The sequence below is a fragment of the Crocodylus siamensis genome, chromosome 1, assembly GCF_052110815.1.
Source record: "Crocodylus siamensis isolate JL-2025a chromosome 1, ASM5211081v1, whole genome shotgun sequence".
NCBI classification, from domain to species: domain Eukaryota; kingdom Metazoa; phylum Chordata; order Crocodylia; family Crocodylidae; genus Crocodylus; species Crocodylus siamensis.
Window position 1 is genome coordinate 106,205,712 of NC_143395.1, and position 16,596 is coordinate 106,222,307.

At 40.1% G+C, this 16,596-nt stretch overlaps 1 protein-coding gene across 7 annotated transcripts in view; it reads right to left on the reverse strand.

Annotated features, from left to right (window-relative positions):
• AHI1 (Abelson helper integration site 1) overlaps positions 1–16,596 on the reverse strand; it is a 205,637-nt gene that overhangs the window by 118,595 nt on the left and 70,446 nt on the right. For all 7 annotated transcript variants that reach the window (XR_016441409.1, XR_016441408.1, XM_090039835.1 and 4 more), the window contains exon 19: positions 1,899–2,016. Coding sequence is in view for 5 of the 7 variants with exons in the window: in XM_090039835.1 (XP_089895961.1) it covers positions 1,899–2,016 (118 nt within the window). In the remaining 2 variants the exon portion in view is untranslated. The remainder of the gene's footprint in view (positions 1–1,898; positions 2,017–16,596) is intronic.

A 16,596-nucleotide genomic window follows, 5' to 3' on the forward strand; every position in this document is an offset into this window, starting at 1 on the left:
AAGGGAGTCACATGAAGGTCTGTGAGTTGGGGGAAGACAGGAAAACTGGGGCATAAACATGGCACTGGAAGAATCTTTTTAGTTGATGAACAAAAAATTCAGTATTCCTATATAAAGATTACGTGTTACAGATGCCAGATGGATTATTATAGCCAGTGCAAGTCCTAATTTTTAAAAAAGTAAATAATACAATATACAAAAATAATAAGGAAAAATAGGTTCTGCCTGGTCACTACAAGTTCCATACTATTCAAAACTAAAACAACAGAATTAGATAGCAGCATCTTTCTTCACGGTTGAGAGCTGATGGTAAAAGATAAGTTAAAAAAGTGAATTTCTTTTCCCCATATGTTTATGAAAACAATTTTTGCACACTATTAGAATTACAGGAACATAACTTAGAAAATTAAAGTATGACAGGTGGCGCCTAGGATTCTTAAAAACTTTCTCATGGGGAAGTCTATTTTGACTACATACTCACTAATCTTTTATGGTGCTTTTTCTAGAAATCTTGATTTTCTGGTTATTCCAACTGTGTTTTTGAAACATCCCTTAAAAGTGTATCTTGGGGAGTATTGTTCATTTTATTTTTTACTTTACTTCCCTTACAAAGAAGGCTCTGTACTTAACAAAGGCAGTGAAAAGAACAGCCAGTTTTGGCCAAAACAATGGTATTGCAACCTTGTACTCAAAGTTATAGCACTCACTCATGGTTTATCACCACCAGTACACTTATTTTGTATTTTTTTCTCATTCTCTTTAAATGTTCCCACCATAGGAAAGAGAATATTGACACATACATATATCTTCTTTAAATTTCCACATTTACAAGCCACTAGAAAATACCAAATAGGCCCCACCAGACTCTATGAGAGGTGGATATTATAATACTATTATCTCCCGATTGCAGGCAAACTGGGGACAGAAAAATTAAATATGCCCAAAATCTCCCAGTGAATCAGCACCTGAGACAACTTGGAGTTCAATCTCCTGATTCTAAAGCTTCTCTGGCAAATTTTTTACCCTGTTAATAACAAGCATGTCAATATTCTGATGGAAAAATTGTTCTGATTCAGGCCAAAATTAACAGACGTGGCTTATTGGTTATATAGAATTGTCTAAAATAGAAGCCATTTCTCACTAACAGGCAACATTAAGAATTTTAAAAATTAATAATGTGCTGTTTCTATCTTATTATATGGCACTCCTTTTCCACCTTCCACCCCTGCCCCCCAAGCTCTTCCCCTTAGTCTTTCAATGGAATAAAATAAAAACCCAGTAAATTAATTTAATAGTTTCAATAATGAATAAAACAGAAAGCCAATTTACTGTTTTGATCACAATTGTAATTTGAAACTGATACAAAAGAAGTTCTCCAAAAATACAATTCTGTTGCTTTTAGAATTATTTTTTCCCTTCAAGTTTTTTAACAATTTTCAGTAAACATTATGAAATTGTTTGTTTAAATCTAAGGGCATGTTTGTATTTTAACAGACCAGTAAACTGACTATGTCCAACCCATAGACAAACTTTTTTCCCCTCTTTTTCTTTTTCAACAGATATATTTTCAAATGAGATTGCTCATGTTAACTGTATTTATTGTGTTTAAATATTTGACACAGGCAGGATAAATGCAGAAAATCTGGAACTAAAACTCTGTACTAATAATTTTAAGTAGTAATAACTAAATGCAAAGCTTTATGGAGAATAGTTTGAGGTAAAAAAGTTTAATATTTCTCTGGCCCTAATTACACTGTAGAAGGAACTACACTGTATTTAACTGTCAAGTTGCCATAAAGTGCTGCACAATAAACTTGATTAGTATAATGAATGGTAAAATGCTCATGAAATAGAGACTGTATATTTGAAAAAGCAAACAAATTAGAAAAGAGGCTCACCGCTGTGAGTAGTAAAAAGATGCTGAGGAATCAACGAAGTGCCCGGAGTACTTGGCAGCTTTAACTTGGAGTGTGGTGACAGCAATGATGGAGCAGGAAGCAAAAGATTTGAGCTGGCCTGTAATAGGAAAGGCAAATCAGAAACGAAAATGTAATTTCCTGGGTTACTTATGATGCAAGAACTAAATGAGAAATATCTGCTCACTGTAAATAATTATTAAATTCTAGACAGAATGAAAATCACATTATATGCAGAATAGCAATTTAATTGGTTTACTTTTTTGGAAGGATATCTGGGAACACAAAGTTGAAAACTTATTGGTGGTTTAAAATGTAATGGTATGTTAACATGTCTACTACTTATTAAGATACTGAATAGTGAAAATTAGCAAATTGTTTAAACAGGTAAATTGGGAAAGAAAAACCAACATTTCATGTTATTATTCTGAAGTAAAGCATTTCATTATTCTATTGTGTAAAAGGAATGCTCATGATTAACCTGAGTATTAACCGTATTTACTCAAATATAAGACAACCCTGATAATAAGATAACTCCCCCAATAATTAGATTCTATATGTGGAAAATGTATGCATTTGATATAATTTTCCAGGTATGTAATCTAATATTGAAGATGTCTTGAATTTGTCCCCTTCCCACTGTTACAGAAGGGAAAATAAATCTGGGGGGATCAAGTCCACCCCACACAACTTCTTTCCCTTGCAGCCCTTTCCCCCTAACCCCTGTCAGACCTTGCTCACCCTGAGCACAGGGAAATGAGGAGCAAATCTGAAAAAATTGATCTTGAAATAAACACAGCTGTAGCAATTTGCATATAGAACCAATAGACTTAGTTCACCTAGAAATGATTCATTTTACCTTTTGTGAAACCGCTGCAAGTTTTAACACAGGTACTCCATAAATACACTTTTAAGTAGCACTTTAGCACCTACTTAGAGAGACTACAACTATGCATAATATTAGCCTAAAGCAAAAAGGCTCATTATTCACCATATACTTTATTTGGCTGAGCCCCAGCAGAGTCAACAGCATTTCAAGCCATAGTGAACTCTGCTCAGTATATGTGTGTACTCCAGGCACCCCCACAAAGGATATGTGTGCTAGTTAACCTCTCACTCATAACTAGAACCAGGTGTTCTTGTCATGAGCACTAGGATCCTCCAAAAATTTATATGCAGATGAGGCAAAGGACAATGTGGTCTGGCTTCACCTCATGGAGTGCAGAGCCACACTAATCACACGTGCTAGGCTGAAAGAGAGGGGCTGACAGAGGGACTCTGGGTACTGTTTGGGGTCCTGTTTGGTGATGTCAGACAGGCATTTAAGGCTGGTGAAAAAACAGGAATCATTGGAAATGGGAAAGACGCAACTCAGCTGTAGAACTGAAGAGGAAGTAAAAATTTATGCAATTGTAGACTGAGCTCAATAGGCGCTACCATGCGTCTTATTTATGTGGGTTACACTAACCTGTGCTTGGACTTTTGGCCAAGATCAAGTATTTTTGGCACCACGGGGAGGGTGTCAGGTCTGGCTTTGGCCCTCCCAGTGGTAGCCTGGTATTGCAATATCTCCAGGCATGGTTCCCTGTGGAGGGAACAATTGCCCATTTTGTAAGGGCCAAAAAAAAGGTTCCCATGAGCATTTTTGGCACCAGGAGAAGGTGTTGAAGCTTGCTCCAGGCTCTCCAAGTCCTGGCCTAGTACTGCAGCATTTCCAGGTCTATGCTCATTCCCTCATGGGGGAGCAACTACACATTTTTAAAGGGCATGCACACATGTGCACAGACATACACACACACACAAAAGTTTCTCGTCAGTATGTTTATCTCATATGAGCTATGTATTTTATAATCATGCTCAATGTTGGGTGCAATCAACTTCATAGTTGGTTTCCGCTACCGAGCACATGCTGCTTTTAGTAGCAGTACAAATACAGGCAATGTATTTAATGCAGTTTCCCTGCATATGAATGTAAGATGAGGGGCTTTTTCCCCATGTTGATTGGGGGAAAAAACCTTATCTTATATTCAAGTGAATACAGTAAAAGGTTAAAATAGTCATACAAGAAACTAATTCATTGTAGATTGTAGGACATATTTAGACCAAAACACCAGGTACTTCCTTTACAGAGACTACACAAAAGACACCTGTAGCACATGTGCTTATTTCCATAATGACACAGATAACATAGTTGCAACCTGGCTTATTATAAGCTTTTGCATATAAGTAGCTATCATGAAATACAACCCCTCCCACTCAAACTTTATCCCAAATGTACTATTAGAGATAGCATATTAAGACAATCTGAGTCATTTACTTGATTAAATAAAATATTTAAATATGTGTAATACCTATTGTCACTGGCTGCCTTTGCTCATATTGATTTTAGTATATTCCATGATTATTTCCCTAATGTGCTACTAGTTTTCTTTAAATGAAATGTTTTAAGATGCTGAAAATGTTAATTTAAAGTAATATGTATAGAAGAAAAAAAAGTCAAGAATTATTTTATCGAGTATATTCTAAAGCCTGGAATAATTCTGTGTAATCAACAAAGCAGATTCAAAGCCCACACAGTTCAATGGAGATCTTCCTATTAACTTTAGCAGTCTCCAGATCAGACCCCTAAGCTTTGGGGGCTTAGGGGTCTGATCAAAGAATACTGCACCAAAGAATAATTATTTAGCCTATTTTTATTAGTCTCTAAAATCTATTTAAAGAAGTGGAGCCAGTTTTTTAAAATAGGTCAAGCTGTTGCTTGATTTCAGAAATGATACAACAACAGAAGTAATGGTTGTATAAATTACAACATATATTAAAAAATTCATTAGGCTTCACTCCTGCAAATATATACACCCATGGTTTAACCTAAAGCACATGTGGTCTCATTGAAGTTAATGGGCTATAAGCATCTGGTTTGTTGAACTCAGTCTTTTATGTTTACTTTTAGACAACTGAAAGGTTGCAGTTACATGCAGCAGAGTTATTCAGTGCACACTTTTATTATCCACAAATCAATTATACAAAATGTTACATTACGATTATAATACTACGTCATTTTATGTGGTTTTCACATTTCAGCAAGATAGCTGCAGTATGGATTTAATTTTATTGTAAGCTCTTTGGGACAGGAACTGTCTTTTCCTATATGTCTGTAAAATGCTTAGGACAATAGGGCCCTAACTAAATAAGTACATGCTAACTTAAGAATAAAGATTTCCCAAAACAGGCTTTTTTGCTCAATTTCAGATTCAGTGCAATGCACAGATACACCAGTGAATAAAATCAGACCAATGAACATGACTGAAGACCCCTAAATAGACTGAAGCTTATAACAGAATGAGAATTCAATGTTATGTAAATAGTAATAGGCTTAAAATTTAAGCAAAGTAAAGACAAGGTCTCCTTCCCAATAAAAAGATCAATTTGCCACTTGTCCAGTACCACTTCTCAACTTCCAAGAGAAGTGGTACTGGCTCCTACCCTGGGGATCTTTAAGAGGAGGCTAGATGTACACCTTGCTGGGGTCGTTTGACCCCAGTACTCTTTCCTGCCATGGCAGGGGGTCGGACTCAATCTGCTCAGGTCCCTTCCGACCCTAGAAACTATGAAACATGTACACTTTCTCTTTCATATGGCCTACAGTTATGAACCTTGCATCAGAAAGTGGTATATGATATGGGCACTAAATAAAACAACAAATTAGACTATTTAAAAAATGGCTCTGTTGTTTGTTAACTTGCTTCTTTGTGAGGTGTGCTCAGTAGATACCTACATATTTTGACCTCACTATTGGCTCACAATTTTGTTAGCCAAAGCACAGGCTAACAGTCAAGCAAACAAGCAACTAATCCCCTTGTCTGTAGTGCAGCAGAGGCCATGTAGCAATGTTATGTTTTTATTGGGAGGATTGCTGCTTCTCTAGTAGAAACTATGACTGTACAAACATCCATTCAATTTCTCCTGGGAGAAACATATCCCACCTCAAAGATCTTTCAGGTGTCAACCTGGAAGATCTCCTTAGTGAGAGAAACTCTCTCAAGAATGAACCCTTGTACTCGTCCTTCCTGGTCTGGGAGGGGAATGAAGCATCAAGGCAATGCCCCATCCCCAGACTGGGGACTGCCTAGTTGGGGGAACGAGGGGCAAGGAAGGGGCATTGCCCCACTGCTCCAGTCCATTGCTGGAGTGGTCTAAAAATTTCCCAGAGTGGACTATAGCAGTGGAGCAAAGCCCCCTACCCACTCTCCAGATCAGGTCTAAGGAATGGGCAGGGGGGTTTTTGCCACATTGCTTCCCCCGCTCCACTCCTGGAGACTGGGAGTGGAGCAGAGGAGTCTCCTCCCTAGTCTAGGGAAGGCACAGGGAGTTTTTGTCCTCTGCTCTACCACCCCTGGGGAGGGGAAGGAGTGGAGCAGTGACTGATCTTCAAGCCTTCCCCAGACTAGGGACTGCCCAGTCTGGTGAAGGTACAGAAAGATGAAAAGAGGCTGTGGGCTGAATGCCTTTCTTCCAGAAAGAAACTGCCACCAGTAGATATGAATACCTGTTTGCAGCCAGAGTCTGCATTTGTGCAATGGCTACAAGAGCAGACAGCTGGGAAAAAGAAGAGCACTGGGCCGCAGGACTTGCAATATTAGTTGACCATGCTGTAGGTCAGGAAGCTTCCTGACTGCCAAACAAGACCCCTATGTATGAACTTAGGTCATACATCCCAGACCAGATGGTTGGAAATCAAGTCTAACATTAGAAAGTTAAGTAAGTTTTTTTCATTTAGATTCTTCTCTTTGGAAAGCGATCCTTGTTTCAAATATAAAATATATCCTACCCATAATCTTTCCTCTAAAAATCTTACAACAAAGAACTTAGCTTTTATAAAAATGTATTATTAAAAGCTTTCATTTCAAAATATAACTTAACAGTAATCGTTCTGATCCTACAGCTGACACCATGTGAGCAGTCTCTGTACACACCCCTTTGAAATCAGTTAAGCTCACCGCTTGCACAAGGAGCCACCCCATAGGGAATCAAAACTGCAGAATCAAAACATTATGTTCTTTCAGGCTTTTAGGTTTCTGATATTATTTAAAACTTTATTTTAAGGCTTAAAGAATAAAGGAAAGCATTATAAAGGGCTAGAGAAATTACACTTATATACAGGATAATGATTTAACAGAGCTGTTTGAAATTTGAAGTCTACCTGTCCTATGAAAATACATATGCACATACTAATGTTTGTATTTTCTCTATTTTCTTTCAATAGACAGATGTGTAATAATATCTACAGAACTAATAGAGTGAAGCAATAGCTATTTATGAAATACATGCTGTGGGAAGGGATTGCTAAATAGCTTTACAACAACAAGAAGGTTGGCTAAGATAGTCAACCATCAATGTACTTAATTTTCACAACAGACTAAGCTTGCTTCATGCAAAAACCACAGCTTTATCAAAGACAGTTTACTATGACCCCTGCGTTGAGTAAAGTTAAAAGTTATTTTAAAAGTCATTTAGTTTTTGTAGAGATAAAACACACATACACACAATTTTTTTCCAACTTTAAACAAAGCTGATTTGCATTGTGTGTGTGTTAGGGCAGCTCTATGCAAATTATGCAAATATACATTTTCAGCGGAACTAGTTTTCCACATTAAAAAAGTTAGCTTCATGAGACAAAAAATAGAATGCTGCAAGACTTGACAAGCTAACAACAACAATCTTTTTTTCCCAGAGAATTCAATTTTATGACCTTTGGAACCGACAGAATCAACATTTCCATGTATACTTGCAAGTCAAATTAAGTTGGCCTGGTCTGTACTGTTTCCTTGCCCTTCTAAGTTGAGGTTTCCTTTTGAAGTTTTGTGCCTTTAGGACACTATTTTTTAAAAGACAGTTTTAAAGGTAGTTATTAAATCATGATTTTGGGGATCTAACATTGAAAATACAATACATTAAGAACCCTACCACTTTTTGTTCTATAATAGAAGAGATCCATGTGAAATAGCTTTTAAATTAAAACAAAAAACTCCCTGTTCTTATTTGTGATATCTGTGTTTGAAGTTTATATCTATAAAAGAAAAAATATTTCTAATTACAGTAGCACATAGTTGCCCCAACTGAGATTGGGGTCCACTTGTGTTAAACAAAATGCAAACATTTCTGCTTATCTTTGTCCCAAGGAACTTTTGATTTTAACAGAGACAACAGACACGAGTTATCCCCATTATGCAGAAGGAAAACAAAGATGCAGTAAAGTCATAAAATAAAGTTTATGGAAGAGCCAGTAACAAAACTTAGAACTCCTGAATTTCACGTAATTGAATTAACCACGAAACCTTTCTTATACTCGAAGTTTTCTTAAGAGATATTAGTATGGCCATATGAAATAATAGGCTTCTTCCTTGTAGCCAAGAAGATCTGCAATAGAGAATCTCTATTATTAAGATTTCCAAAATCAAGACATTTCTGTGACATTTGATCAGGAATCGGTTTATGTTAAACCAAAACAAAGTCCCTGTACATACACAAGGTCTGCATTGATTTCATCTTGTACTTTCAGCTAAGCACAGTGAAACTTTTTCACATAGACCAGGCTCAGTTTGCCTATCCTGATGATTCATTACAATGTGACTTGGACCTGGGGAAGAAAGCTAAAATAAGTTAACCAGATTTACTCAGAATAAGAAAGCAAACTCCATTTTTAGACTTAGATATTTAAATTTCTTTCTAGCTTTTTAAAAATTGTAATGAGCACAGAGCATTTTAACAATGTTTCTTCTTGGTTCAGATGTTCAGATAGGTTAAAGAGATTTGTGAAGAAATGCTATTAAAATCAGAGTATTTACTCTCATCTGCTCTTCTCCCAACCTTTTCCCCTATAGTACCTGCAGTGTTTGGACCACAACTAAATTTGCACATAGACACTGTAGAAAGAACAGAATGGTATAAGAAGCCCACAATTTTCCTTTAAATTCAGTACATCTCCTAGGCGGCCTCTGTGTGGGGAATCCCCAGGGACACTTACTGTGGAGGAAAGCTGCTCTCCCATGGGCAAATCTCTCCACACTTTGGTGACAATCAGGTAGCAGGCACAGAAAGATGTGCCAATGACAGTAATTCTATGTCCTCTGCTCTAGACACAATATGAATTAACGTAACACTACTCAGAGTTTACTTTGTTTAGGAAAGAAGACAGAAACAGTGAAGAAAATGAAGTTATCAGCCAGTAACTGGAGTTCATCTAGATTGCAGCAGGCAATTATTTGGGCTGGAGTGCCACTTAAGGAATTTTGTGGGCCGGCGGGGTGGTGGGGAGGGGAATGAGAGAGCAGAGATGGGGGTGCTACTGACCCAGTGCAGCAGATGATGGGGGTGCTGACCCAGCGTAATTGATCCTATCTGCCCCTGGCCCCTTCTGCCCTGCACCCACTGCTGGGGATGCCAGACAGAGTGGGCAGGCAGGTGGTGTTGCGGGCCAGTAGGGGGTGCTCCTGTACTAAGCCACCCACCTCACTGCGCCTGACCACCTTCCAGGCTCCTAGTGCCTACCTGGGGGCACCTCATGTCTGGCCGACCCCCTTCCTGGAGCACACCTGCTAGCCTGGGGGCAGAGCTGCCACCACCCAGGGATGAGCTTTATTCTGGCTCTGCGCCCCCTGAAAAACACAGGCCTAGTAGCCCTTGAGGGTACTTGACTCACTTCAAGAACTTGGGGTGCTTCCCTCAGTCAGAAGCACAAGTGGTGGTCTCCCTTAGTCAGCTGAACCAAGGGGACCCCAAGGCATAATCTAGACCCACTACCAATAAGTCTCCCACACTAGGTACAAAGGAGAACTTTATTGGTTACAAGGAGTAGGGTTGGAATAGGGTACAGAGTTGAGTAGTATCAGAGAAATCCCATACAGCAAACAGGGTGGCTGGAGTGGCTTTTGATCATGCATCTAAGTTACTGCAAGCTATATATCTAGTTAGATCTCAGGTAGCTTTCTCACAAGTATCATCCAGAGGCAGGTGGAGATTCCCTCTGGAGGCAGGCAGTTCCTTGATCATGAGTTTTGAGAGACCAGGTTTCAGATGGTCCAGCTCCTCTCTCTTTCTCTCTCTGAGTTTTCCTCATGGCTGCTGCTCCCTCCTCCTGGGCAGTGCTTAACTTATATAGCCCCTATGACCTCATTTACTTGGTCCAATGGAGGCCAGCACCTGTTGGCTGTCAGCCAACCATTCTGAAATGTATCACTGGTTGCTGGGCAGACTGGCAGTCTCTGGCCCACCAGGGTACCCCAAGTCCCTCACCCAGGTATGTGATGCCAGTCACGTAGGCAGAGGCAGCAGGTTTCCCTCCCTCAGGAATGTATCCAGCTCAGGTTACCTAAAGAGATAGGGTAAGGTGTGTATCCTCTGCTGGGCCCATCCTAACCAAACTGTCACAGAAACAGAAGTGGCCTTCTGCCACAAGTGCAGTCTCCAGGAAGACCCGCCTGGGACCCAAGGGCAGGACATGCTCAGCCAGGAGGAAGGGATGGGACTGCAGGTAGGGGGAAGGAATCAGTGTCTGGAAGTGGGAGAGGTGGGCAAGGGCTGGGATTGTGGGCAGTAACAGTGCAGAGCTGAGGCCCTGGGTACAGATGTGAGCTGCTCCCCATGTATCTCTGTGACGGGTGTTGGTTCTGCAGGCAGGGACGTGTGGGGAGTAGATAGCAGCTCTGCCCTGGGCTCTGGCCCCACACTATCACCACCCCACAATCCTGATCCTAGCTTTGGTCCTGACCCCACCTTCACATCCCACTCCTGGATGCAGTATCCACATAACATTTATAACTCACATACATACCCCATTTTACAAAAGGGAGACCCAAGAAATATTCTCGATTGAGGGAATAACCACAGCAAATGAGGCCTTTTGGTCCTTTAATTGTGTTTCTTTGTCATCCAAGTAATTTTCCTCTATACATTTGGATAGTATTAACAAAGAAATGTTCTCCTTTGAGCAAGCATCCACACACATACTCTCACTGAGAGATGTACTAATGCTTTGGCTGCAAACCTTTTTACCTTAGCAATGCCTGTAGAATGTGCTTTAGTCCTGCCCTTCCTCAAATACTCCACTTAGAGATAAAGGACAGCACACACTTCCTGTTATTGTTTACAACAGTCTGGCTGGATTTGGCTTTTATGACAGTGTAGGACTGCAGCCTATGTATTCACTAAATCTTTAGTCTTTGTTTTCTTTTTCCACCATTCTCTTTAGTTTGAGCTACTCTATAGTGAGACATTGTTTTATTTCTCCTCCCCCATCCAAATCTATTTTTTGAAGGGAAAAGGAAGGAGGACTTGGTGCCCTTTTCATTCTACGCTGCCTCCCAGATGTGTACGGTGAAATGAGGCACCCACCATGTTTATATCTCTACATGTCTACTGGGACTTAATTTCCTTTGGAAACTTTATTTTTACTTTACCTTTTTTAAAAGAGCTTTATCAAGAGATCACTCTCCTCTCCTCAGTATTCAAACTGATGTTTCTTATGGCTCTGAGACTTCATAGGTGTCTTTGTGCTGCAGCACAAAGACTGAAATATTTTGTTGACTTGCATGTAGAAATCTGAGACTTCAGGGCTCCACAAGGATTCTGAAGAAGCATGTAGTGCCTAAAATATGGCTCTATCAGCACCATCCAGCTCCAGGCCTTCTCATGGGTACCAGTGAAGCTCATGGAGCAAGAAGCATCAATGTAACAGCTCCTCATCAGAATGTTATTTAACCCTGGTGTGAACACTAGCATCTCCAGCTCAATGAGTCTGAATCATAAGGGATGCAGTACCAGCACCAGCTCTCCTAGCAGCATCCCATTTTTTTTTTACCAAGAAATTCAATATTTTCTGTCCTCAAGGGCCCTTTTGATCTTGACCTTTACCTTTCTCTTGTCTGCCCAGGATTCTCAGTCCACCACTTTGCAGGCTTGGTTTGGCGCACAGTATGACGTGGACTCCTGATCCCTAGTACTGCTATGAGCTGGTGCAAATTCCTCGAACAAGAAAGCATGCTGCCTTGTGCAAAGCAATGCTTATTTGTACCATGCCACAATGACTGTCCTCAGGTGCTAAGTCTCCTTATCCAGCCTGACTCTTCTTATCCTGGGGCTTCTACCCCACATGGACTATTGCCAACATCCTGCTAATTCAGTGTTCCAGTCTTCATCTCATGTACCTGAGGCTGAGCTGTCTACTAGCTCAGTCACTGGAACATGTGGACCATCTAGCAGCTAAATCTGGGTTAGCAGACCACTCTTCCAAAAACAATAGTCCAGCAACTCTTCCCAGCTCTGAAGAGCCAGTGTGCAGTTTCAGATAGCTAACTGACAGACTGTCAGCATGTTAGAGTGTCATACTCTTTAAGCAAAAATAGTTCTAGTTGATTGACGGGTACTTTTTCATATCCCCAATTTATGGGGGCTGATTTGTTTCCAGGACAGCACTGCAGGTAGCTGTTGATGCTGTAGAGATCAGGCCTGTCCAACTTTAGATATAAGCATCCTCCACACCCAGTAATGATTCCCAAGGCCTAGCAACAGGGCAGCAAAGTGTAAACTGGAGGAAGATGTGGGAGCTCAGAGACACCACCCGGATCAGCCAGAGTGACGGGAACCAGTGTCCAGAGAGGAGCCTGCAGGCCGCAAATTAGCCCGACAGCCCTGCTCTAGACACCACTTCCTGTTCCATGGCTATAGCTATCATTATGAGATCTTCCTGACTCCCTGGCTCTGGCCTCCTGAGAGAAGTTCAGGACACTACTGGGAACTCAGAGTAATTAGCTCTTCAGCATTTGCCAAAGGATTCACAAATGACCTTGTGGTCTCAAGTTCTGCTCCACCTCTTACAAACCTAGCAGTCTGTACCATCAGTATTTAGCTTATAGAAGAATCCCTCAAGAACCTGTTTGAAGCCTTCACCTTCACACATATTCCGCTATGGTGAGCCTCCAAAACAAAGTCAGAGGTTTCATAAATGAGTCAGCATCTGCCCTCACATACTACATCACACAGCAAGTCACCTGGATACCAGACCTTTGATCAGGCAGTCAAGAGATGCATAGTCTCCTCCAATGTTTCATTTCCCTTAGACTCCTGAACCAGAATCATTTTGGATCACCTGATTTTTGGACAGGTGTCAAGTGAGTATATCATCCAGTTCTCCTTTATTCCAGCCCCAGACTGCCTTCCTTTTTCAGGGACCCTTCTCATATGACATTGCTCCAGCAGATGGTTTGTTTCCTGTTGGTCTTGACAGCCATAGGAAGAATTCCTAGCCATCTTAGAGGGAAGAGGTCTTGCAGCAGTTATTTTCTGATCCCCCAAAAGAAGGGAGGATAGCATCCAACATCGGGCTTAAAAAGGCTGTCAGTTTCCAAACCTAAGTTCAAGATGTTCATTTCAGCCACACTTTCATCCTTGTAGCAGAGGGATTAATTAACATCTTGACTTACGTGCTACTCCTTTTCACACTGCCATAAGAACCCACAGTGAAAATACCAGCACTTTATATAGTGGAACAGGACATCTGTCAGAAGGCTCCTGTTCAGCTTTTCCATGGTCCCAAAGGTTTTCAGAGATTTTTTGGTGAGCTGCATATCCTGGGTGCATCTACACGAGATGTTTAATGCACAGTAGCCTAGTAACAATGCACAGTAGCATGCCCGGCAAAGACCGTGCTAACATGCTACTATGCAGTAGTATTAGGCTACTGCGCAGTAAGAGCCATTAAAACCCTGTGCACTGGCACTACTGTGCAGTAACCCTAGTTATTGCACATTTAGTTAGTACTTCATTAAGCAAGTACTAAATTAAATGTGCAGTAAGTACTGTGCATTAATGAATGTGTAGATGTGCCCCCTGAAAAGCAAAGTGTTGTAGTTTGATCAGTTGTTAAAAAAACCCAACTCTGATCAGGTGTTCCACGATTCAAACAACTAAACAGCTCTTTCAGTTGAGTTCACAGAGGCCACTCCAGACACAATCACAATGGCTCACTTTCTACAGTATCACTTTAAAGTGCCAAGAAAGTTTATTTTGCTGGTCAAGAACTTTTGTGCAACGGTCTGGATTTTCCTTCTCATCATGTTCTCTTCATTGTTGTATATTCTCCCAAACCTTTTTGATGCCTTCATCTCAGAGGTCTGTAGATTTGGCGAACACCATTTATTGTCTAGAGGGGGGCTTGTAAAACATGTTCAACAATTCTTCATACAGTACTATCCTCTAGTAGAAGGACCACATCAGTGCGTATAAGGAAATGCATTTTGCACTCCCTTCCGTATCCATCACCATTATGATGTGGAATACATAGAGACAGTTTCCAGATGCAGGGATACTGGGCAATTTGTGAAACAAACATCCATATTCCTGTATTGGTATTCAGAGCCATGTTGAATACTTTCTCAGATGCATTTAGCAGTATTAGAGATGGTCCAACTGGATATCAGGCTGCCTAAAGCACTATTAAGATACCACAGCAAAACAATATACGTCCATGGTATGTGGCCACTCCATGAAAGCCCAGGTTACTTAGTGTGTGCCTGTGTGATATTTCCATAGTGGCATCTGCAAAATATACACCTGGAGCTCAAGACACTTACATGCTTATTAAATACTATGGGCACCTATACATGAGTGCTGAGGCTGCTGCTACTTGTTGGAATTCCAGCATGTCAGAGCAACTCTACTAATCGAGTCCACTGGAGTGTAACAATTGTTCTGCACTGGCAGCCTCCTGTATATTTGTATCAGTGTCTCCATGCTTTAAAATGGTGCTGGGGGCCACTTGAGCTAAAGCTCAAACGAGCTTTAGTTCAAGTGCCCCTGCTGCCATTTTGAACTGTAGGGATGCTGATACAGGAGATGTGGTGACACTTTCATTAGAGGGGCTTTTGGAACCACTCTAATTAAAGCACCACCTCTCCCCACCCCCAGAGCACATGTAAAAGTGCCCTATGTCATTATGAAAGGTGCATTTGTTAGGGTGATCCTTCAGCTGCTGTTCACCTACAGGATTTGTGAGTCCTACCTTCAGATATATATGGGCACTGCATTGGAGATAACCACAGTAAGAATGTGTTTTAGCAATTACTCAAAGAGGAAAGAGAAATTAGTTACTGGTAACTAGAGTTCAAGATTGTCCACACACACATTTGTATCCTACTTCTCTTTTGCTCTTCATTGAAGTAATATACATTATAAGAGTCTGTGGTCAAGAAAGGAGCAGAAACTGTTCCTGCAATATGAGGATACAACAAGAGGTGGGGCAGGAGTGCACTTTGCAGGTACTGCAAAGGTAAATAATCCCTGGTTGAATTGTGGGGGCATGAGACATCCCACAGTGAAAGTATGGCATTGGTGTCAGACTTCCTTTGCACAGACACAACTATGGCATAAAATGAAAGGCAGAACATGCCCCCACCAAAAAAAACCCAACCCCAAACAAAATATAGCTGAAAAAGTCAGAAATAAATCAAACCAAGCTATAGGTTGATAAAAGCGGGACAAACATCCCCAGTTACAGTACTTTGCCCTTACTTATTCATGCTATTTCAGTACTCTGTTCAAAAAGTACTGTTAGCAAATGGTAAATAAGAATAAGAAGCCATATTCAGTTGATTTTCAGTTGTTCTATAGTGAAACACTGAAGTTGCTTATTTTCCTCTGCATGGCCCAGATTCCACAATTAGAACCACATGGGTCAATTTTGCTCCATCTGAGTACAAAGCTCTGACCATGCAGATTCAGTTCCACATTCAGGATCAAATATGTAACTTCTGTTGATGATAATGGGAATTAGATGTCTCTAGTGAGGAAGAACATAATTCCTTCAAAACTATTCTGGTATTAAAAGGCAAGAAACATACACCATAATAGTAATAGAGGAAATAATCCTTTGGGAAAAGCCTGCTTTCTTAAATGCAAGACATCATAACAAGGTAACGAGTTTTTAATGTTCCAATGTCCCAAATGCTCTCACAATTTTCATTTTTCTATAGAAAAACTAAAAAAAAGTAGATTTTTAGAAGACTAATTTCTGACATGGGTAACCAAATATAACAACAATTTATAATACTTTGCTGCCCATACCAGGGCAGTATCCTAGAGTCAAAGCTGATTACAATTAATGAACTGGCAACCTCTGGCCACCAAGTCCCCTACTTCATAATCAATTCCAATTCCAAAACCTTACTTTTATTATAAACTTTAAGGAACACAATGGAAAATTACAGTAAAGCATTCATACACTATTAAATATTTTAACCAATCTACAGATTTTAATAATTCTGTCATTTTATATTAATGATCATGTTTTATGCATTCGCAGCTGCTCAACAGTATTTATTTGGTGCATGGAGACAGTGAAGTTTATAGGCGTTTATATTCAACATATATTGTTCAGGGTTAAAGGACTTCAAACTGCAAAGCTTTTGTTCATAAGCAATATTGCTCACAATGTTGATTAAAAACCCATCTTTATATTTTTCTCTTGGGTAGCTGTGTCAAAAGCAATCATCACAACAGAATGAACTAGCAAAGTTACAAGATATGTTAGATCGTTTTCCTTTTGAAATAAAAATATAGTAAAAATATGCAAATGTGCCTGAAGTGATTCAAGACCCAAAATTCCACTGCCTTTCAAAGTTAACACATT